The sequence below is a fragment of the Coturnix japonica genome, chromosome 18 (assembly GCF_054131305.1).
Source record: "Coturnix japonica strain WE chromosome 18, WE-NBRP24, whole genome shotgun sequence".
Lineage (NCBI taxonomy): Eukaryota > Metazoa > Chordata > Aves > Galliformes > Phasianidae > Coturnix > Coturnix japonica.
In genome coordinates this window covers 5,597,256-5,620,763 of record NC_140680.1, presented here as the reverse complement: position 1 = coordinate 5,620,763, position 23,508 = coordinate 5,597,256, and the positions used below count along the sequence as shown (strand labels likewise).

The following is a 23,508-nucleotide window of genomic DNA, read 5'->3' as shown; positions in this document are numbered from 1 at the left end:
CAAGGTATTTTTTTGTATGTTTGTATAGACAAAAATAATTTTGTATGCATATGTTTTAATACAAAAATCGAGAACGTACCAGTTAAGAAGACACCACTGAATTAAAACCAATTTGCTCCCTTAGATTTTCTTTTCAAGCCTCTTGGGGTGAGGAGCAGGGAGGAAGATGGTTTTAACAATGTTATGTCTATTCCTGTTTATCACATGAAGTACAGCATTGTTTGAAGTGGTGCTGAAAATGTTTCCACTGCCTTTTCCATTCTTCTTGTGGAAGGATAAAAAAGAGTAGGGGAAAAAAACAACTTGGAATAGCTCAGATTTTGTGGAGGTTGAGTAGTGAGATGTTGAACTCCAGAATCAGGGCTTATTTTAATGTATTTTTATCCTCAGTGGTCAGATGAGCAGTGTGCACCCCAAGTCATGTCAACGGAGTTCCAGTGTTCACAGACCTATCGACACTTAAAAGAGAATCTGTATGAGAAAATCATAGAATACTTTGACAAAGGAAAGGTAGAGTTATGGAGTTCTCTCTGTCAAAAAATTTCTTGCTATGTTATTTTATATAGTAACATTTAATGAATATTCTCTGTAGAAAATGTTTGTTTTGTTATTGTGTATAAAATCCTTCTTGAAATGTGGGTCAAGTAAAAATTATGTCCTGAAGGCACCCTTGTTCAGGCTACATCTGTTGTGTATGAACACGTCCTTTCAGTAACCACTTTTGCAAAGAAAGAGGTCAGTAATTACAAGTATCTTTCAGGCAGTAATAAAAGAAATGTTGAATGTACTTGCTAGGAAAAGAATAGGGGCAGCACAGATTGTATTTCTAGACTATTCAGTCATTTTCTCCCCCAGAAAACAGAGAGTTCAAACTGGGCACATTTTTACAGAGAAGTCTTAGAATCACATCTTGAAATTAAAAATGTAGTATTTTGATATTCAATACCTGGATTTAGTTCAGTTTCTTTGAAATCTGCGCAGGAAAGATGGTGTCATTTGACATATGGTCTTGTTTTATTAATTTGCATTGGAATAACTATGATATAGCAGTTACCATGTGGAGTATAAGAATAACTGAATCCTCATGATTTCTATTATACCTGGCACTCTGGTTTTCCTCACATATAGCGGAGAATGTTTGCAGGCAGCTGAGTGCCCCTCCCAGGTTTAGAGCTACTTAGCCTAGGGGTATGCAGCACTCTGTAAAAATGATGATAATGAATGTGACCACTAGTAACCTTACATCAGAAGAGAGTTAAGCGCAGAAAAACTATTTTGTTTCCTTTATTCTGAATAGACACAAGGCTTGTAGAATTTGAAAAATATCCTCATGAGTAGGAATATCCATTTGCATTAGGACCACTCTTGTGATGCATACTGGAAAATGTCTTTAGGAGATGAGAAAAGTAGTCCTAGTCTTTCAATACAATTTTGTAATTCCTTACATTAATTTTCAGTTGTAGTAGTTTGGTAGTGTGGAAAGAAAGAAGCTGTGTTTCTGAGCAATGAGTAATTTAAGTCTAAGCCTTGTAAATTTTTAGCTAACTAGGAAAGCTGTCAGTGCCAGGCTGTCTGTGAAAATGTATGTTTTTGGACTTTTTATAAATGAAAATGTTTGTTTTGAAGAGGGGCCCTGCTCGTAAACTCACCCTGTGCTTAGAGTATAATCTAGATTTTATCTAACTTGATGATTTACTATTGATAATTATTTCTGAAATTTTAGGTGATTTTTGGCAATATTATTGTAAGAAAAAAGTAGATTAATTCATTCCTTTAGTGAATATAAAACAACTTTATTCTCCATGTTAATCTGCTTTCCTAAAAGTTTATTGTTGTTGGGCTATTTCATTCTAAATATGTGGTTAATAAATGACTGCAATTTAAAGATGGCGTAGTCAGTGCAACTGCAGTTGAATAGTAATGTGTTAAAGACATGTTTGTTAGTATTGGATTTACTTTTTGAATATGTGGTATGTTGCAGATGTGGGAAGAAGCTATATCTTTATGCAAAGAACTTGCAGAGCAATATGAGAAGGAAGTTTTTGACTACGAGCTTCTAAGTCAAAATCTGGTAAGATTATATACAAGTCTTCAAATTATTTTCATCAAAGAATTTAGCCATTTAGTGCAATCAAAAATAAAGAGCTGCTTAAGAGCTTGTAGTTCACAATTGATTTTTAATTAATTTATCAAAGATTTGCTTTGTTGTATTACAAAATTTCAGTGCTAGAGATTCATAAGCAACTATTTTGTAAAGTTACATGGACATTTACTTACTACAGTGCTTTGAAACTATAGATGAGATAAGCATGTTCTTATTTTGTGCAACAAAAAGGTGATGTATAAATCAGTAGCTGTAGCTGCAGGAGGTATTATGGAAAGAAAAAGAAATACAAAAACCTGAAGTAATTATTGTGGCTGGTTTTGCCTTTAGGTTCAACAAGCAAAGTTCTATGAAAACATCATGAAAATTCTGAGGCCTAAACCAGATTATTTTGCTGTTGGATATTATGGACAAGGATTCCCTACATTTCTAAGGGTAAACCTATTTAATTTCTTTTTTTTTTTTTAAATCTATTTTCACATGCTTCTAAAATTGTACTGCTTTTTAATCAAACAAGTCACTAGGAATATCTGACTGGAATTTAATTCTACTGGGATGCAGGATCATTGTTCAACCTCTACTGCCATCCCTCCAGTATCTGCTTAAAACAGTGATGATTAATGCTTAAATCACTAACACAGTGTGTTGGACATTTACTGCTGTCTTTTTCTTATCACCTGGTAATATCTGTGCACTGGTTCTTGCTTTCTGAGAAACATCAAACAGTTGTTCTTTCATCACTTTCTTCATGCCAATCATGATGTCTTGTTCTTTTAAAGATTTGATTCACTTAAATATTGTTCCCACAGGAACCCTTCCTTACTTTCATACATTGTGGTTCCCTTGCTGAAAATTTTCTCACTCTTGAGGTAACAGAACAAGAGCATACCAAGTATTTGAATGTTGATTCACTATGATTTTGATACTGGTGTTTCTTCTTTTCCTGTTTTACTCAATTCTTGAATTTCAGATCTCTAATATTCAGTGAGCTGAAAAGTTCATCTCCTCTTCCCTGGTCTTGGAGGCCAAAGTTCCTTGAGAGAATTGGAAAAAACAGTGAAAACATGCTAACGTTGCAACTTTTTATTCTGCTTTTATATAACTGTACTGTTAAATGAAGTAAAATGAACCACAAAGAAGCACATTTGGGGATAAACTCTATTGTAAATTAGGGCATTCCATAACACCAAGAAGAAGGCGCAAGCTCAGCAGAACTATATAGTATTATTAGAAATCTGTGAAATTTGCACCCAGATCATGTTTGAAAGAAAATCCTTTTACTTGAGAGACAAAAAGTAAAGGAATTTCAATGCTTTACTTACCCACCCATTCTGATTTTATTGCACTCTACCAGGAGCATCCTCAGTGATGATGCCAGTTTATCTTCATTCTAACGCTCAAAAGTATCACTCTGGAGAGTCAGCGAAGTACTGCAGGACCTGGACAGAGTCAGGTGTTCTTTATAGTTATTAGTATTCAGGTGTCAGCAGCACTCATTTAAAAATTTGGTGACCTGGAATCTTCATACTGATAAACACATGCACCTGCAATTTCTGCCTCAGCATCATACGGCTCAAGGAATCTGATCTTTATTCCTTGCAGAACAAAGTATTTATTTATCGTGGGAAGGAATACGAGAGGAGAGAGGATTTTCAGGCACAGCTGATGAGTCAGTTTCCCAGTGCGGAGAAGATGAACACCACCTCAGCACCTGGAGAGGATGTGAAAAACTCTCCTGGTCAGTGTATCCTTGAACACTAAAGAGGTCACTGAATGAAGGTGTTTGGGGAAACATGTTCCTACCAAGAGTGGAACTGTACGGAACAGCTGTTTCCTAAAGCTTATTCAAGTGGCAGTTCAGTTTGCAGTTTTATTATATCCTGAATGTTTCTAATTGACTGTTCCTAAGATGTTTGTTCCTGTTTCTTAAACAATTTTAAGCTGTTTGTCTTTTTCACCATTTGTTCAGGTACATGCATGGTTTACCTTTACTGTCTCTGAGTTTGCTGAATTTGCTGAGGCTAAAGCAGCAACTTGTCTATTACTTCCCATTCCTATTTTTTCTGACTTGATGTTAATTTCTTCCTTGAACATTGTTTTGTCTGGCGCTGTACTTTGTTATCACCTGCATTTCTTTAGAATGTGAAAATGGCTTATTTTCTTAGACATTTTCCTAGGAAGACTGACACATCCACGTCTTCTAGAATGCCCTAAATTATTACATCTTTTTCTTCATATTCTGGCTCAAATTATTGCTGGCTGAGCAGATATGAGATCATTTCATTGTATCACAACTTTTTTCAGTTGTTGTTCCATAATTAATTTCCAAGAGCTTTTTATGCTCTCTTGAGTTTATGCAGCTTTCATGCAACTGTAGGACAAAAGAAGGGATGCTGCTTTCTTTTCACACTCAAGGGGCTGAAGTACAAAGCACTACAAGCTTGTCCACAATTGACATTATGTTTGAGAGTGACATTTTCATATATTTCTTTGTCTCTTAAAACATTTTGTTCTTTGAGGCTGGCATGTTTCAGTCCTTTCTGTAAGTAGAATTTTCTACTTAGAAGTAGCAAGAGATGTATTATCTGAGAACAAAACTAACAGGAGCACATCAGATTTAAATATATGGAAATATATTTAAGTAATAAAAATATAAATATGATACATTTATTTACGAACCCACACCAGACTAAATCATAACACTTGAGTAGAAAATCTCAGGTAGATAGGCTGCTTAGTGAGATTTCTAAAAGAATGCTAAACATCGTGATATTACTAATGCTTAAATGTGAATAGTAGAATTGTTTACATCAGGTGTTGTTGATGTTATTTATGTAAGATGCCTTTAAGATTTTAATTAATGAGTCAGTGTGATGAATTACATTATTAATTTTTAAGCTTAGCAAATAGTAAAAATGCCTGGTTCAAAATTACAGCATTTTTCTAGTTAGTACTCTAATAGGTTTTTTCTTTTTTTCTCTTTTTTTTTTCTTTTTTTTTCTTTTCTTTTCTTTTTTTTTTTTTTTTTTCATGTAAGCTCCACAAATGAAACTCCAAACTCTGCATGGGTTTCATCAAGATATGTTTCTCTTCTTTTACAGCATAAACTATTCCATTCTGACTGTTAATAATATGACCTTGACATTCACAATTTCAGACATACAGTGTTTTACAGTGCAGCCAGTCTTGGAGGAACAACCTAGATTCAAAAATAAAGCAGTACCTGATCAAATTATAAAGTAAGTGAATTTCTGTAAAAATCAAATGGAATTCAGTCCATACTCCTAAAGTGACAACAATTATTTTGTGAAGATTTAGAGCTTCTATTTTGTTTATTGAGTGATGTATTTCTTATGCAGTTCATGAAAGAACATCTATTGCTAAAGGAATGGCATGTGGTTATAAGGCATGAGGGAATCCATGCTTTGGGTTCATGTTCAACACAGCTTGAAATGCAAGTGGTGAAGAGAGGAGACTCAGAAGTGATTGGCAGTATGAGCACTTTTGAGTTGAAGGCTGTTACACAATAAAATCTTGGGATGACTTACTTGCAAAGTGTACAGGGCTATTTGACAAAACGGTTTCAGTTGTACAATCAGGATTGTGTAAAGAAATAAGTGAATTAAATTGTCCAGAGTATTCTGAGAAATGACTGCCTTACTCCTTCAAATTCTTAATTCAGTCCTGAACATGTTCAGCGTACTTCATCCTTCTAATTAAGTGTTTTGACTGCATTTGAATAGTGATAGTTATTTCCAATAGGTCATGCCAAAACTGCACACAGTTCCTACTGGAGTACTGGCTGTGAAATTTTGGCTTGAAATCCTTTCAGCCTGGTGAAATTTTGCAGTCTCATAGAAAAAAAGTGGAACAGAGGAGACTTCCTAGTCAGACAGTGGAAGGAACATAAGGGTCTTACATTTGTGAGCATGATTAATAGAAGATGTTGCTTATCACAAACACCTTGATGGAAAATTTCAAGATAACATTTGTTGTCTTGTAACATAAAGACAGCAAGAAGTACATAGGCTGTCATTTAAGGCAGCTCATATTTTCCCCCTCTTCTTGTCAGTACTTCATGAAAGTTCAAGGATTGTCTCCCTAACTAAAATCAGTTGAAATGTGCCTCTTAAGTTTTCCAGCAATCTAAGGCACCTGCATTTTTTTTTAATCCAACAGAAGCTTTGCAGTGCCTCCACATTAGATAAATAAGAAACAAATCTAAATGCTTTCACAGCACACTGCTTCAGCCCTCCTAAAAGAGACTGAAGATAGAAGGGCTTGTTTTTTCATCAGCTGATACGAATTAATTCCTGACTGTTCCATAGTTGGATTCAAACCACTTTCACCTCTGTCTGCTGAATCTCTCCTGAAATTGCAGTTAGTTTAGAGTAGAATGATTCACCTGAAAACACATGCCCAGATAAATAAAGCAGGGACAAGCACAAGTTTTGTAGCATAAAATAAATGATATAAAAAATAAATTTTATGGTCCCAGTTTCAACTGCAACTCATTTTTGAAATCATAATCTCACAAAACGTGCTGTGTTTGACTCGACTTCACTTTAGAGCCAGCTACATTTTGAACTTATAATAGATATATTTAGTGTATTAATATTTATTTTTATCTTCTGTCATATGGGAGATTTTGTAATTGCTTGTCTCAGCTGCAGAATTCTGCCAAGCTGTTAATTTAATCTGGCCTTAGAGGAAAGATTTATTTTTATAAGTGCACTTAATTAGGCATTTAATTGTTAGTTGCATAAGTTGATAGCAATGCATTCATTCTACAAAAAAGCTTTAAAATCTCTGCCCTTTCAGATGGGATGGTATGAAGTGTTCTAGCTAGGTATAGGAGTATTCTTCTCTTTCATTACTTTATTGATGAAGATAATCTTTCTAGTTTGGATGTCTCAACTGTTTAGGGTTGTTTCTTTATTGGTCTGTTTCCTTAGGCTTCTGGAACATGGTTTTCTGAGATGTGTTTTGCTCTGCAAAATTACCTTTTGTTTTATATTGCTTGAAATTGATCATAATACTAGAAACCAGAGAGGTTATTTTCAAGCAGAACACTCAAGCCAAAACTGCAGTGAGTGCTAAAGGGTGACTGGCTATGTGTTAATGAGAATGCATGTGCACAGTGATTGAGATGATTCATTAACTATATTGAATAGACTAGAGCATGAATTTGCAAGATTTCTTTATATTAACGTCTGCTTCTAAAAGTGTTTGTATTCACTTTCTTATCTGCCACAACAAATAATTAGTTATGGTCTCAGATATTTAGTTTATTGAATGATGACCCTCTTCTAGAGGTTCTAATGTTAATCTGAAAGTTACAGAAGTTGTAGAATTTTCATACCTCAGAAGTGCAGCTAGTCCCATGCTGAAGCAGCCTATTTGCAGAGTACTGTGTGTTGACCGTAATTTGTATATAAAATAGCTGTCTCCTGAATTTTCAGTTGTGGAGTTTTTTTTCTTCTCATTAAATTTCCTTTTAATTAAAACTAACTTAAGCTGTAATAATTCACTGTGATAACAAAATAAATAAATACATGAACTTGGTATTTTACAAAAAATTCTTCTTTAAATCTTTCAGCTTTTATAAGTCCAACAATGTCCATCGGTTCCACTATTCAAGACCTGTTAGAAAAGGATCTGTTGACCCTGAAAATGAATTTGCTGTAAGTAAACAAATACAGTGATGCAGTTCTGGTAGATATTACTGACAGAATTCTGATGCTTTCTTAGTCTGAGATCACACATTACTTCCAAAGATATATAAAAAAAAATAAAATCTGTTCTGTGCATGCTGATGATCAATAGTGTCAGTTGTTTCACGTAAGGAGCTTCTCATCTACTGTTAAGTAATTCAGATGCTGATCTACCCTGACATCCCAGTTATGTACTGTTTTAGCAACATTAGTGTTGTGCATTGGCCTCCTTTGCAAGCTGGAGAGTTTTGAAACTGTTTATACACATATTTTTACATTGTTTTACAAATAACTAAATGGTTAATGTCTTCATTTTTTATTACAATAGACAGTATCTGTGCTCACTTCAGATATGTGGAAGTTAGTGTGGTTGGAGTGCATTTTTATTTCATTAATTGTTACATTTCTCATTAGTGGCAGGTTATTTAAGCTAGTATTGGTAAAATAAGGAGTAGAGCAGTAAATGCAGTAGAGGCATTTTAAAATACCAACAGCTAGCTATTCTTGTACAGAAGGGATGGGGGAAAGTAAGGATGCTAGCATGTTATTTTAGAGCTTTTACTGCTTTTAATTGCAGAAACTTACTTTGGAAGCAGAGGTCATATAGTCACAGTCATTTGATCTGTAATGGGAAAGTAAGGAATAGATACTAAAAGACCAAAGGATAATTTACTTTTTCCTGTGCTTTGTGCAGGCCTAATGTTTGAAGATGACCTAATTTCAGATCAGAAAATGATTTGTTTAAATTGATGTGATGGATTCATTTTGCACTGTCTTTTCATGCAAAAAACCAAATATGCATATGTTTTTCATCTTCAATCTGACATTTCAGAAGATAGAAAAGATTAAAGTTTAAATCATGAAGTATCATTTTATCCCTTGTATCTTTTTTTAATAGTCTATGTGGATTGAGAGAACATCATTCGTTACAGCATACAAACTTCCTGGAATTTTACGATGGTTTGAAGTTGTCTCCATGTCACAGGTGTGTATTAACATGCTAAGTAACTGTACCATATTTATAAATATGAATGGTCGTGTACAGAATAGATTGGGAATTTGTCACTATAAGGCAGACTTGTCAGTTATTTTTACAAGTACAAGCTGGTAGCATTTGTTTTGTTTTTTTACAACTGTGATAGTTATATATTGATCAATATAGCTTTCATCTGATTTATAGTTTTAGATCCAAGTCCTAAGAGATTTGAAAAAAATCTTTGGATCTATTGAATTATAAGAAAGTTGTTTATATACGTACGGTTTTATAAAACTAAAAAGACCATTTAAGAAAGTACATAGGAATTGTCATTCTACACACATAGCTATGATGTCTCTAATGCAAATTCTAGCCTAGGTGATGGAAATAAAGATAATTGGCCCTTTGTTCTATTTTTATGTATTGAAATACACTGTGTACAACTTAAATGTTATAATCAATAATAATTATATATATATATATATATATATGTATGTATGTGTATCTGTGTGTGTGTGTGTGTATATATATATATATATATATAATCAATATATATATATGTATAATCAATAGCAAATGTTTTGATTTATCTGTCAAAATTTCATAGTACCAAATGGTTGTCTTTGAATTGTTGTTCTTTTGTGTAACAGATGACTTAAATACAGGTAACATTCAAGTAATAAAAACTACAAAGAAAACAAATTCTTGCAAATGGAAGATTTTCAGCTGAAAATACTTTTTTTTAACTTTGATCAGTAACATATCTTAATGTGCAATTCCATTTATTTATCTGGATAAAGTTAGAAATAATCTATATCGAGATTCACAATTTATTTTTCATCTTTTATTTCTTTACAGACTACAATTAGTCCTTTAGAGAACGCTATTGAGACTATGTCCATGACAAATGAAAAAATTTTGATGATGATTAACCAATACCAGAGTGATGAAAACCTTCCTATTAATCCGCTTTCGATGCTTCTGAACGGAATTGTTGATCCAGCTGTTATGGGTGGCTTTGCTAAATACGAGAAGGTAGGAGAGATCATTTTTAGATTTACTACATCCTGGTCCTAATTGATGGTGATACACTTTCTTCAACAAGTGACAGGGAAGACTCAGATGGGAATATGAAGGCCACAACTCCATCAATTAAAAGATTCGTGTACGCTGGTCCCCTTTGATCAGGAGTTGTTCAAAGCAGAAAGTAGCATACGTCCAAAATAGGTACCAGGAGAATTACAGTCTCAATATTAATAGCAATTAAATATATATTTCATATACATGTGTACATTTTTTACAAAATGTAACAAAAAAGGCTTTCACACATCAGAAAGCTTGCTCTGGAATATGCAAATCGTGTTTATGCAACAGTAGGTCTGTACGCTTTAGATGTGTTGCGTTGATGTCAGTGTTTCTCAGCAATTGCAGTCTTTCTGCAGAGCAGCATTTGTTCAAAACTGAAACACAAATAATTTTTATTTGTGCCATACACAGAATATTGAACATCTTGATGAACTGAACTGTAGCAAGGCATTCCCTGAGGCCACTTTATTGAGAAAAAAAAACAAAAAGGCAGGAATGTTTAATAATTCATGTATTCATTTTTTGATTGAATTCTAAATTATTAAAGTTTAGGATGAAATTGAATGTGAGACTACTCCACAGCTGCAGAGATTTATTATTTCTGCCTGCCATTTGCCAATGAAAAGTGTATGCCATTCTCAGTAGGCTCAGCATGCGAGATGGACTGCAAGCGTGCTGAATGGATGGTACATATTTTTAAATGTACACACAAGTAAAATAAAGTAAAATACTTTCAGTAAGCGTGATTTACTATGATGGACTGTGATATATGCCATGTTAGTTCTTCAAATATTTGGCAGTTATAGACAAATAACTATTCTTCCTTCGTACTTGGAGGGTGAGGGGTGGGAAGCAAGTTGTTTCTTTGCTCAGAATAGGGTAGCATGCATGCAGTACCCAGCTCTGCTTATGTATGTCAGCAGTCATTTTCCTTGTAACACTATCTAATGTTAGTCTAAGGTACTTCAATAAATTGATTTTAATCATGTAAATCGTGACACTCCAAATTTGTGCATTTTTACATTTCAGTACAAGCTTACAAAACAAACAATTATTTCTTTTTCACAGTAAGTGTCCCAAGCTGAGAAATGTTGTATGAAGAAGGAATATCTTAACAGAACAGAGCTCCTCAGTTCTCAACTGGCATAGCAATTAATTATCATTAGCAGCACCTGGCTAAGAAGCATGCAGATGTCTTTTTATTTAATGACCAATATTATGGCAACCTGTTGGAGTCATTGAACCAATCATTGATCTCTTCGTTTGTTGAAATGATGAACTGAATTATTTTTTGTTTGTCTCAGGCTTTCTTTACAGAAGAATATATCAGAGACCATCCAGAGGATCAGGAAAAGCTGAATAGACTTAAAGATCTAATTGCTTGGCAGGTAACATCTTTCTGTCAGCAGTTAACTGAGGCTTCCTCGGCTACTTTTTTTTTTTTTCTTTCTATGACTTTCTATCAGGAAAGTGTAGCATCATTTAGAGGTCTGTGTTATTTTGATTGTTTTTGTACCTTTATTTGTTTTTTTTCCTTCACTGTTCCCCACTGTGGGAAGGGGATAAAAGAATAGGATTGTTAGAATGGTTAGAAACAGACTGTTCTATACCTTTTGTTTCAGAATATGTGTAGTTCTTAAAGGATCACCTGTTTGTTATCTTATTTAGATAAGAATAATTTCTGTTAAGAAGAAAAAAGGATTTAAACCCTTTCAATTTTAATGTGCCCAACAGGAAGCATGAATTCTATTACAAATCCTCTGAGATCTCTGATAAAACAGCATAACAGTAATTCTTTACAGTGTGATGTAGCATGAGATTTCTGCAGTGTTCTTGGTGATCTAAGCTGCCCAGTCCTTCAGGTTTTGGGGTTTTTATTTTTATCTGAAAAATTGAAGAAATAGCTTAATTCCGAAAATTACATCTTATTTCCTCAGGATTATTATTATTATAGCATGCTTTATAAATTCAGTGAAATGCTACTGGAATCAGAGAAATTACCTATATAAGCTTCCTACGGCCTGGGTAAAGAAGTAGGCCAGAAAAGAATTTAAGTACTTTGTAGAAAATACCAGTTGGAGTGGTTTATCAAAATCTATGTAATAGACTACACTCGTGGTTAAAAGGTTCAGGATATCAGACTCAGGTTGTGTCTTTAAGGACTTCAAAGTGATGCGAAAACAAGCAAAATAAATTAACTTGAGAAATAACTTCCCAGAGGTAGCTATGTTTTCCATGCTTTCATTGCTTTTTGGGTTTGTTTGTTTGTTGTTGGTTTTTTGTTTTGTTCTTGTTTGTTTATGGATTGGTTGGCTTGTTTTACATGAGAAATCTTAACAAGTCTTAATGAAATGCTAGTTGCTCATAGGACTTATTTTCATAGTCAATGACCATTCAAGGTTGTTTCTAAATGTCTCTTTTATGGCAAATAGCATAGAATACAAATAGGAAGAATCAGAAATCCTAACCACTCTGGTTACCTGTAGTGATGAGTTATCCTGAAAGATTAGTTTGAAAAAAGGTTAGCTCAGGAGTATCATAGTGTAGTCTTTTTGGTTAGTGAAAACTGCTTCTGGCTTGAATCATTCATTTCTGTACCAAAGCTCTCACTGAATTTTTGTTGAGATGTGCAGAATGCAAAAGAAATCTGCAGAGTAAATTGCAAGAGAAAAGAAGAGGTCACCTTTCAGTAATGAGGCATAAGCATGCTAAATTACTGCAGAAATTGTCAAAATGCTCACATGCTTAAGCCTCCAGTAAACTGATTTAGGTGCACCACTTATTCCTCCATTTGAAAGAGTTTGAAATGACTTGCCGAGAGGCCATGTGGATAGTTTTCATCCCTGCAATATTTCTTGTAAGCTATGGCAGGCACCTTCAAGAGCACGTATTCTAAAGATTTTCTTACTTATTTTAAACTCACGTGTTTAATTTCATAGGGTTTTAACATAAAATGCAGAAGGACAGAAAAAACAGTTACTATGACTGAACACTTTCATGAGCCCTTTCCAGCTGGTACTAATTTGCCTCTTTGCTGCTAAAACCTCCTGCAGAGCAGCATCACTCCTGGTCATCTCAGTGTCAGCTAATAAATCTATCCATCAATCACAGCAACAGCTTTGTAGTTCATTTAGCAGATAATCGAAATAGAGTTAGAAGACTTGTCAGACTCAGTTAATATTCTCACTTTTTTCTTCTTTTTTGCCCTCTTCAAGATACCCTTCCTTGGGGCTGGAATTAAAATTCATGAAAGAAGAGTTTCCGACAATCTTCGTCCTTTCCATGACAGAATGGAGGAATGTTTCAAACATTTAAAAGTGAAAGTGGAAAAACAATATGGAGCTAGAGAACTGGTACTGGTGTCCTTTATAACTCCTTTCTTCCACTTTCTTAATACACACCTTGTTCTTCTCTTCTAAACAAAAACATGTACTAAATTTTTGTTTCTCATGAGTTATCTGGTGATCTGAAGGTTATAAGACCTGAGTTTTTTAGCCACAGAGTTGATGAATCCTTTGATCTATTAAGCATTCCTTGTATGTTATTATTTATATTAAAATGACAGTTATTTTCTGCTTTATAAGGAAGCAAAAGCAAATTCTTGTGCTTCTCAGATTTTTAATTGTCCTCAGTATCGTAGAGCTTTGATCTCAAATTGGTCTTCCTGTGCTAACTGCTTCAGCTGTATTGTGAATTTAAATCTGTGATGTATGTAACACTAAAAAAATTAGTTGGTAGCTGATATAAAAAAGAAATATAGGAGAATAGTGGCGCTACAGCCATTTTACCATGTCTGCTTCTCTTTGGTAGCTAGCAAGAGCTTTTTTTATTAGAAGAAAAGGAAAAGTAATGTGTGAAAACTCTTGGAACTGTGTATGCTTCCAAATCTTGTGGAAATCAATCTTGATACAAATGATGTGGGGAGCCAAATATGGACAATGAGGAGGGGAATAACAAAACAAAAAAAAGCCTGTGTTTTAATATGAAATGTTTTTAAAATGTAGTACATACGTTTACCTTGAGATCAATTGAAGTACCCTGGACAAGCAACTTATGGTATTTGTGCACTGGGAAATGCTCAGAAACCTGGCTTATTTCATGATGCAGAGCTATGGGCGGGCATGCTTATCCTGGACATACATGAACAAGGAATGAGCAGAGCACACTAAATTCTGCATCACAGATGTCACTCGTGAAGAAAGAATTGTAGAATTAGCCAAGAAATTCTATTCTTGTCCGTGCTTTATTAGCCAAGAGGAACAGGAAAGCATCAGATTTTTTTCAGTTAACTCGGTATCAGGCCACAAAGTATAAATAATTGTCAGCATCAAGCCGATTAAGATTTTCATGCTTTGCAGAGAGATGTGATGTAACATATGAGTTTGTACATGATGGGTACATGAGAACATGGAGAATCCTCCTGTTCTTCCTGCCTGGCTATTTGGGAAATGCCAGTTTTGTCTTTGACAGCAAACATATAATGAAAAAGGCTAAAATAATGTGTAGTGATGGCAAAAGCTGTTGTACTGAAGACAGAACATGATTTATGTCTTCTAGCAAAGACAAACTGAAGCTATAAATTGCAGTTTATTTAGCTACTCACTGTAACTTAGATTTTGAGAGGTCTTAGTGTAAGACCCGAAGAGTGTATCCAGAAAGAGGAAACAATCAGAGTACTTAATGGTAGCAAGTAATTTATACCAACTGTTAAAACATCTGTGAATGTTAGAACCTAGAGAAGATGGAGGAAACAAGGTTCAGCCAAACTTGTTTGATATAATATATTCCTCTATTTTATCTTATAGCCAGATTTTGATGACAAGAGAGTAGGACGGCCAAGATCAATGCTGAGATCCTATCGCCAGTTGTCGGTTATTTCAATGACTTCCATGAATTCAGACTGCACTACTCCAAACAAAATTGTTCCAGAAAGGTTGGTTATTTTTTGAGTTCTCTGAGTCCTGTTTTTAACCAGTTTTATGGGATGAAACTAAGAGATCTACTAGAAAAATGGAGGCATTCAAGGTTAAAGCACACCAGCAGTCTCTTCAGGCTAAAAGTTTAAAAATTATTTAAACTTTTGCTATAATTTCCTCCAATCTTAAAGATCCTGTATTTCAACCACAGTAGACAAAGTACACTTTAGTCTCACTCAAACAGACACTTCTTCAGAACAACTTGTTCAAAAAGAGATCCATACTTCGTATTAATGTTTGACAATTTTTACAACATTTGAAGGCATTGTAATACTTCCTGAAGGCATCTTCATTAGCATCTACAGTTGCTAGCTGAAACACATCACATACCTTCTGCTAGTGGTTTGCAAGGCTACATAGAAAGTCAAATGAAAGGATAACCTGCATTTATATTTCACAGGGTGATTATGTCAGAATACAAGTGGCTTTGAAAATATAATTTAGGAACTTCTCTGTTTTTTCCTTTTTTGCTCCTGCAGCTTTGATTTGGAAGTAATACTACCTAAGCCAGTGAAATCAGAATCAGAGATGAATGCTCCACAAATTAATCCTAACCCTGAAGTGAAGATGAGAAGATCCAAAAGAAGAACAAAAAGAAGCAGTGTGGTGTTTGCTGATGAGAAGACGGCACCTGATATTTCCATGTCTGATATGAAATGTGTATGTTATTGACTTAGTTATATTTTATAACCCACAAAAAGAGGAAATCAAGCCTTCCCTTATCCAAAACATGTATAAGGGAATCTGGAGGATACAGAGGCAGTCTGACCTGTTGTGAATGAGATCTGCAAGATACTGAGGAGGAAACAAATCAGTGGAAAAATCAGATATATTCTCTATTTGCTTATGATCACAGATAGCATAGCTCTGTAGCTGCAGAATTCCAAAGTTTGTTGAACTTAAAATGGAGTACTACATTGAGAGGGTTAAACAAGCTTTCCTGTTGAGAGGAAATTCACTGTGCTGACATTTCATGGCAGCTCCTTGTAGTCAGGGCTATTTCAAAAGTGATGAGTCCTGTACTTCTTGTACTTTGTTATGGAACATGCAGCTGTTAGGAAATTGCAAGATTGCAAACAGTGTTCCTTAAGTGGTGCCAGACTGAAGTTTGGAAGCACTGGCATCTCTCACTTCACAGATCATCTGAGTGCCTTTATCACACTAATAGATCATTGAATGTCTTATATAACACACACAGTGCGTTTTTATTTTAAAACTTTAGTCCCCAGGAGACTTCTTCATGTAGTGTAGAAAGAAGTAAAAAAATCTGAAAGATGTCCTCTTGATAGACAAGCCCTATCTAAATTAAAATATCAGGCACTGCATGACTGCTAAATGAAAAAGAGTGCAAGTCATTTATTTGATCATAAACTTTGGAGGCATCATCAAAGGCAAAGTGAGTTGAATAGAAAGCTAAGATTCTTTTAGAAGATGAGTATCTTAGTTCAGAGCTCTTCTGACTATTCTAATCAAGTCTTAGGGAGATGAGTTTGTGTCTTTACATATGAACTTGAATCTGGCAAGCAGTTACATTCATGTTTGAAAAAGTATCTCCTCTTTTTAATGACCTATAAGTTTAAAGATCCCTAGAAGGATAGAGGGGGAAGGTGTATTGCTGGAAGTTTAATCAACTCATCCTTTCTTAAGGATGGAAAAGGAAGGAAGGAAAATCTTGATTCATTGCAGAGTGGTTGGCTTTTGGCAGATTGTCTGTCAAGTTCACATTTCATTTCATAGTTGAGACAGTTTTGAATGAAGCAGGAAATGAAGCCTCTAGTCCTGTCACTTGTTAAAGTGGGAGAAGAGTCTGATACCCACCTCACCTGTACCTCTTTTTAGACATCTGTAGAGAGCTATAAGGTCTCCCCGACCCTCCTCCAGACTAAATAATCCCAGTTCCCTCAGCTGCTCCTCATAAGATTTGTGTTCCAGACCCCTCACCAGTTTTTTGAATGACTTCTAGCTAAATCCTCCAGTCTGCCGTGTGTCCTAAGTCTTTGAGCACTGAATTGTGGTGAAACATACAATTGTCTCTTTTTATGTCCTCACACAAGGACATGTAAAGCATGTGAGCATGTTCTGAGAAGCATTAATATAGAAATCCAAGTAGTAGCTTCTTTGCCCTTTGACTAAATTAAATACAGATATATGTAACTGTGGGATTCTCACTGCAAACTAAGTTGCAGGATTTTTTTTTTTTAAACTTCAGAAAAGTAGTGACGATCTTTGCAACAACCAAATGAGCGACATTAATTCAGTAAAGAAAAATGTTCACAAAATTTCATTTCATTTTGCAAAACACAGAACTGACTGATACTACTGTTCCAAAAATGGTAATAGCACCATCTTATGGGTTCCAGATGACAGAATGTCTTCTAAGCATTTGTAATGCTTTTTTTCCCTATGTTTGCTTTGTCAAATGAGAAATATTTATCTAACTAGAAAAAATCTTTACAAGCTTTGCATGATTGTAGCTATTATACAGTATTATACATGGGATCAACTCTACTATTTACCTTTAATGTTTATTCAGCAAATTGCCTCACAAAGAGCTAGAGTTAGACATAATTGCTTAATTATTTTCTCATATCCTTTTCAAAAAACATTATTTTGCTTAGATATTTGTTCCTTTTATCTTTCTTCATTATTAACAGCATTATATTATTTTTAAATAGCTGTCAAGGAAATATGAATTTATGAGTGACACCAACCTCTCTGAACATGCAGTGGCACCTCAGAAAACATCTGTCCTCAAGCAGATGAGCTCTGTCAGTCGTTCTATGCCAACTATTCCAGGTAAGCTCCCTGTGGTAAGACTGTGAGCACTCAGCACTTCTTGGCAACTTAAGAAAGCAATGAAGGGATTGCTTCTAGCAGAAGCAGGCAGTTTTCTGTGTGTGGACCTGAGTTTCTCAAAGATTACTTGTTAAGTGTACGTGCATGTGAGGCTGAACTATTGCTTGATAACACCACAACCTACTAGTAACATACAAGTTCTAAAAATCTTTCTGGAGCTCAGGATCTTGCTTCCTTGTATATTATGAGCATTCCCTTGTGTACAAAAAGGCAAGGTTTATTCACCTTCTCTGATCTGTAGGGCCTCACTTGCAGAAGCAAGGGCTTTTCTTGTATTCAGTGTGCACAGTGTCAGGGGGTTTCAGACAGAAAGAAATGCTCTGTACCTTCCATTGGCAGGTGAATTTCCCCCAAAGATTGCTCAACAGTAGGGACATCAACTTCTGCTGTTGATGTTAGAGAGTAATCTCATAAGCCTGAGAAAGAGGAAGGGAAAGTGAAATAACACAACTGTCCACTAGGAAGACTTATGACTGTGTAATAGAGAAGGGAAAAGTGTAACTTAGATTTATTTCTAGGCTAGAATATGCAGAGAAAATGTTGCACAATTTCACTATCTTTTGCCCCATGCTTCTTCCGTTGCACATCTGGTTTCTTAGCTTGCACTTCATCTAGCCTTCTCGTTGTCCCTATCTTTCCACATGGCTACAACAGACATTTACTACAATATGACAGTAGTTTCCTATGCAGACTCAATCTGTGAATCAAATGTACTGATTATTTTTTCCAATATTAATTTACCTTGCAATGAAGCTCAGTATTCTTCAATCACAAAAGTCTGGTTTTTCTCTAATAAATGCATTAGATATTTCAAATATTCTGCTTTATCTCTCTCTCACTCTCCTTTTTTTTTTTTTTTTCCTTTGTTTTGTACAACAAATGTTCTGTTCTAAGGATTAACTCTGTCTGTCAGCCCTGTGGCATCTGATGAAACAATTGCATCACACAGGCTGAGTCAACCAGTGTTTCCTTCCACCTCAGATGGTGATAAGAAAACCGTCAAGAAAAAGAAAGTGAATCAGTTATTTAAAACAATGGTGAGTTCTGTGTGTTTATGGTAAAAAAAAAAAAAAGCAAAAAAAAAAAAGCTTCTATGCCTCTTTAAAAATTCTAAGCTATGAAAATGAAGTCATTTTAAAACATCATGAGACTTTAAGTTAAATTGTTGTCTTTTCTGCTTCTCTCATCAGAGAGAGAAGTGGAAGCTCCATGGGTAAGCAAAAATTTGCCTCTGACTGTGCTTTTTGAAGTTAGGAAGTATTTGGTATGTTTAACATAATGGCACAGATGTGCACTTCTGCATCTGTACCACGAGAGGTCACGTCTGAGCTGCTGATTTTCTCTGGCTTGTATAGCACTAGTAAGTTCAATTGAATTACATTGTGCAGTTTCACTAGCATCAGAGCAAGGTAATCATTGCATATATGGCAAAACGTGCAGAGTGTGAGTTAGATTCTGGTGTGTGAGATAATCATTATAAAATAGCAATTGGCTTTAAATGTGTCTGAAAACAGTTTGCCTTCCTTTCAAGTGATAAACCAATCTCTGACTTGCGTGGAAATTTCAGAAGATTAAACACCACAGAATTTAATGTAGTGTATGAGAGAAACAAGAAGTATTCAGTGCAGATATCAAGATTCAAAAGTTTTCAAGTTATTCCATTATTTTAGGTAGTATGAGGACAACATGCTGATTCTGGTGGCTTTTGACATATGTGGTGCTTAAGCATCTTGTGACATCTGTCATGTCTTGAATGTTATCTCTACTGATATTTCTCTATATATCTCTATACTGATATTTCAAATGAATTTTCACTGAAATAATTTGAACAGGTTTAAATACAGATTTATGGTTCTGCAGGATAGAGAAATGAGTTTAAACTATGAGATGGATTTGGTCAGTGATTTTTTTTCTAACAACAGAGTATGGGCACAAGCTAGTAATTAGTACACATATAACTAAACCCAGTATAATCATCATGTTAACACCTGTCACTCTGCTCCACTCTTTTTGCAGCGAATTTCCAGAGTTCTAGAAGATGGAAAGCAGCCTGTGGAGCAGCATTTCAAATCTTCATCTACAGACCTATAACTCATTCTGTTAAATAACCACTTTTCAAACAAAATTAATTATATATACATATGTGTGTATATACCCTATTTGAGACCACTGTCTACTGTAAAGAAGGGCACCAACAATATAGGTGACTAACAGAGTATGGATGAAGTAATTCATGGGCTCTGCTAACAGTGACACCTACAGATACAGGAATAATATTTAAAGCTGATACTACAGGATGGGCTTACTGGGATACAGATCAGAAGTATATTGAACCTCTGGTTAACAAATCAAACAGCATTGTGTGTTCCCTGTGCTAAAAACTCATTCATGGTAAGAAAGATGCTGAAAGGTCATCTGCAGTGCTTACCTTATGTATCATTAAGTCCTGTTCTGTTCTTTTAAAAGAGTATATGAGTTATCCTTTCTTCTAGCTTGTATAGGCACATTCTGGTTATCTTTAAACTACTGCAGGCAATGTGGTCAAGGCAACAGATGGCTCAGCACAAAACAGTCACTAAGATTATTCTCTGTGGCTGCTGGATTTACAATCCTCAAGTCCCCCTGCTGCCCCTGCCACACTGCTCTGTTTCCTCATGTCTTTCTCAAAGTTGAGTCTTTGGCTGTGCTACTGTATGACCAGGTTATTTTCAGAATGGCAGCTATTATACTAAAGCTGTGCAAAAGTTTACTTAGATGAGTACAAGTTGATATGACAACCAGTGGTGTGATAAACAAAAGTTGCATTTTCTGCGGTTTATCAATAAAATATTACAACCTTATTTGTCTTGAACCCTTTTCACTGGAATATTTGTATTTATTGAGTATGTCAGTATCTTCTTACTGACAGGAAATGGAACTATACAGACTCAAGGCTTCTGCATATCATCTGATGAGGTAGAGTTGGACGTTAACGCCTCATCAGCATGACGTTATACAGCAACACAGGTCAGCATTTCACTTTTCTTTTTCAATAAGCTGGCAGTTCTTTCTAAAGGTAAGCAGTTTGTCCAAAATTAAAAATTTCTCAAGGAGAATAATTGATTTCCTTCACACACACTTGGATATTTCAGACATCGTATAAAATAGAAGCATTTGTAGTGGTGTGGATGGGAGGCTGATCTTGTTGCCATTTGTGTGGATATGGGGAAGAAAAAGAGATAAAAATTATTCCTTGCTAAGTGGTGGAATCGGTGTAAAGGCAACTTGAATTTGCTCTGTGCCTATAAACAATTTTATGTTCAACATGAATAATTTAATTATTGTCAATGTGAAGCTGTTTCCTTCAGAAATAATTAACAATTGTTTTCTGTGAAAAGTTTTAAACATTTGCCATAGGAGCTAATGCTGCACTAAAATGCAGATTTCATTAATACTGAATTTCTGAGCGATTAAAATGGTCAAAGACAGAAAAACAAAGCATCAATCACAATGTCAAAATCAAGTCTGGTGTGGACTGCTTAACTGGTGGTTCAAGGTTCATGCCTGTTGTTTTGATTCAGTTTGTGTAAGTTATGATGAAGATTTTGGATTCACTCTTAATTGATGAAATGTTGGCAAATTCATATTAATTTTCCAGTATCACAGATTCAGACTCTGCCAGTCTGATTCCGGATCCTTTCCAGGCTTGAAATAATGTAAATTAACTCTGAGCAGAAAAGGAAAAATAACTAAGAAAAAGTAACAGCGTATGTGGAACTGGGATTTAAAAGATGTTTTTTTGGACATCAAACTGCAGCAATTCATAAGTTTCCAGAAACTGAATATACTGACATTTAGTCCAAATAAGTGATGAGTGATGGTATGGTATAATAAGGTGCAAGTACAGCAACCTGGCAATGTGTGTTTGAAAACATAAATCAGCACTAACTATTGTTATTTCTGTCACAAGCTGAACAGGCCTTTATCTTGCATATACAGAGGAGGGTACTCAGATGGTACCGAACCCAACTTGATGTTTTATTAGAAATGAACCTCACAAGATAAAACCCAACTCTAGGATAGGATCAGGCCTTGGCTGCTGTCCTGAGGAATTAATGAAGCATGTGTAACTTCACCTGTAACCTGTACGGCTCCACCTCCTCTCAACATGCAAGGTCAGAAAAGCATTTCTTTAGACAGTAATGTTTTCATGTACTTTTTGTGTCATCAGAGTTCATTTCACTTCCCTCAGACACTTCAGATAATCTAGACAGTAACAGCCTGGCTTTCAGGATTGCTGGGCTTTAAGGTAACCATTGGGTAATGTGAGTCTGTAATAACCTGTGTTTTAGCATGGGATAGAAAAGGCTGCATGTGCAGCTAAAGTTTTGTGTATTGGCCAGTAGAAAGCTGTTATGCTGCAAACCATGTAAGATGCATTTAAGCTGCATGCCACATTAGTTTAATTGGATGTTGGAATTTTAGATGCAGGCACCTTAGCTTTATCTGTTACAGAATGCAACACTATTTTAATTGTGGTCTAGCACCAGAAGAGCTGTTTTCAATGGAGAATGAGATCTGGTCTTACAACGGAAATGTTTGTATTCTGCTATATTAAGATAATCTGGAATATTCTTTAACTGATTCGGCACTTCCTTAGGTGTTCAATCTGCCCTTCTTTGCAATATGTAATGATTCTGTCCACATCTTCATCATTCAGTTATGACTGAATTATTCGTGTTCCTTGGGAATTTAATGCTCTTGAAATGTCAATAACGATTAGCTGGTGTAATGTGGCAGAAGGTGTTCAGAATGTAGGGCAGCAAGGGCCACATTTCTGAACAGTGAGAAGTTGTTTTATTAAAGATTTGGTAGACCCCAAGAACTCACTCTGTTCTTGAACTAAGAATTAATGTGTGAAACATGAGTGTTTTGTTGCAGGGACTGCTTGACAGTGGAGTTTTAATCTGTATCACGTACAGAGTGCATTTTTTGAGGGAGTAATGTGTGCCGTATCACTTGTTCACTACATTAGTTATCACTGGACCTCTGTTTTCATTTTCCTTGTTGACTTTGTTTGCTCTGGTTTTTGGCTCTATCTCTAGTTGTCAGACAGGCATTAGCAATTCCTTGACCTTTCTTCTAATACTTGGTAACTCAGGATTCTCACTGTCAGTTTTGGGATGCCACAGTCCTGCAAGGTAAGGAAAGAGGATTGGATTTTTTCATAATTTCAGAAGTCCATAATTTTAAATTAATATATTTTTCCTTTTCTTGCCAGTTCATAGTTGATAGAAGGTCACAACAATCATCAACAAGTTAAGTTAGAACAATATGTTAAACTAAAAGCCCTAAAAGACTATAAGTAGGTTTGCCTATTTGTACTACTAATATATCTATCTTGTGAACTCTATATCCTTAGTAATACACAGTCTGGAATATGTCTTATTTCATGTTTAAATTGGTGCCTGATTACTCCTTGATCATCCTGGCCTGTGAAGAACAGAGCTCATTAGAATCAGCATGGTGGAATACTCTGCATTCCATGAGACTTGAAGTGCAGACTATCTATGACCACAGTTTCTGAAACAAGGAAACTATAAGGGAGTAATACCGGTAAGTTTCCCTCCATTTGTAAGCAAGTAAGCTGAGTGGCAAGGGGGAATTTTTAGCCCCAACTGCTATATTGTGCTGAGTGTTTTAAGGCAGCAGCCATTTTACTACAAAAATCTGTTCTGTATATGCTGACATCAATACAAATCATACAGCCCTAGGCCATCCTCTGTAAAGATGTCCCAGATCAATCATACAGACTGT

The 23,508-nt window shown here is 35.2% G+C and overlaps 1 protein-coding gene across 1 annotated transcript in view; it reads left to right on the top strand.

Annotated features, from left to right (window-relative positions):
- Window positions 1–20,552, top strand: part of DOCK2 (dedicator of cytokinesis 2) — a 113,564-nt gene extending 93,012 nt beyond the window's left edge. The window contains exons 38-52 of the mRNA XM_032447425.2: window positions 391–510; window positions 1,982–2,071; window positions 2,435–2,539; window positions 3,707–3,848; window positions 5,262–5,343; window positions 7,704–7,788; window positions 8,717–8,803; window positions 9,653–9,829; window positions 11,185–11,268; window positions 13,096–13,233; window positions 14,686–14,813; window positions 15,336–15,516; window positions 17,532–17,652; window positions 18,607–18,749; window positions 19,729–20,552. Of these exons, the coding sequence (XP_032303316.2) occupies window positions 391–510; window positions 1,982–2,071; window positions 2,435–2,539; window positions 3,707–3,848; window positions 5,262–5,343; window positions 7,704–7,788; window positions 8,717–8,803; window positions 9,653–9,829; window positions 11,185–11,268; window positions 13,096–13,233; window positions 14,686–14,813; window positions 15,336–15,516; window positions 17,532–17,652; window positions 18,607–18,749; window positions 19,729–19,803 (1,758 nt within the window). The 3' untranslated portion in view covers window positions 19,804–20,552. The remainder of the gene's footprint in view (window positions 1–390; window positions 511–1,981; window positions 2,072–2,434; window positions 2,540–3,706; window positions 3,849–5,261; window positions 5,344–7,703; window positions 7,789–8,716; window positions 8,804–9,652; window positions 9,830–11,184; window positions 11,269–13,095; window positions 13,234–14,685; window positions 14,814–15,335; window positions 15,517–17,531; window positions 17,653–18,606; window positions 18,750–19,728) is intronic.
- The last annotated feature ends 2,956 nt before the right edge of the window (window positions 20,553–23,508 follow it).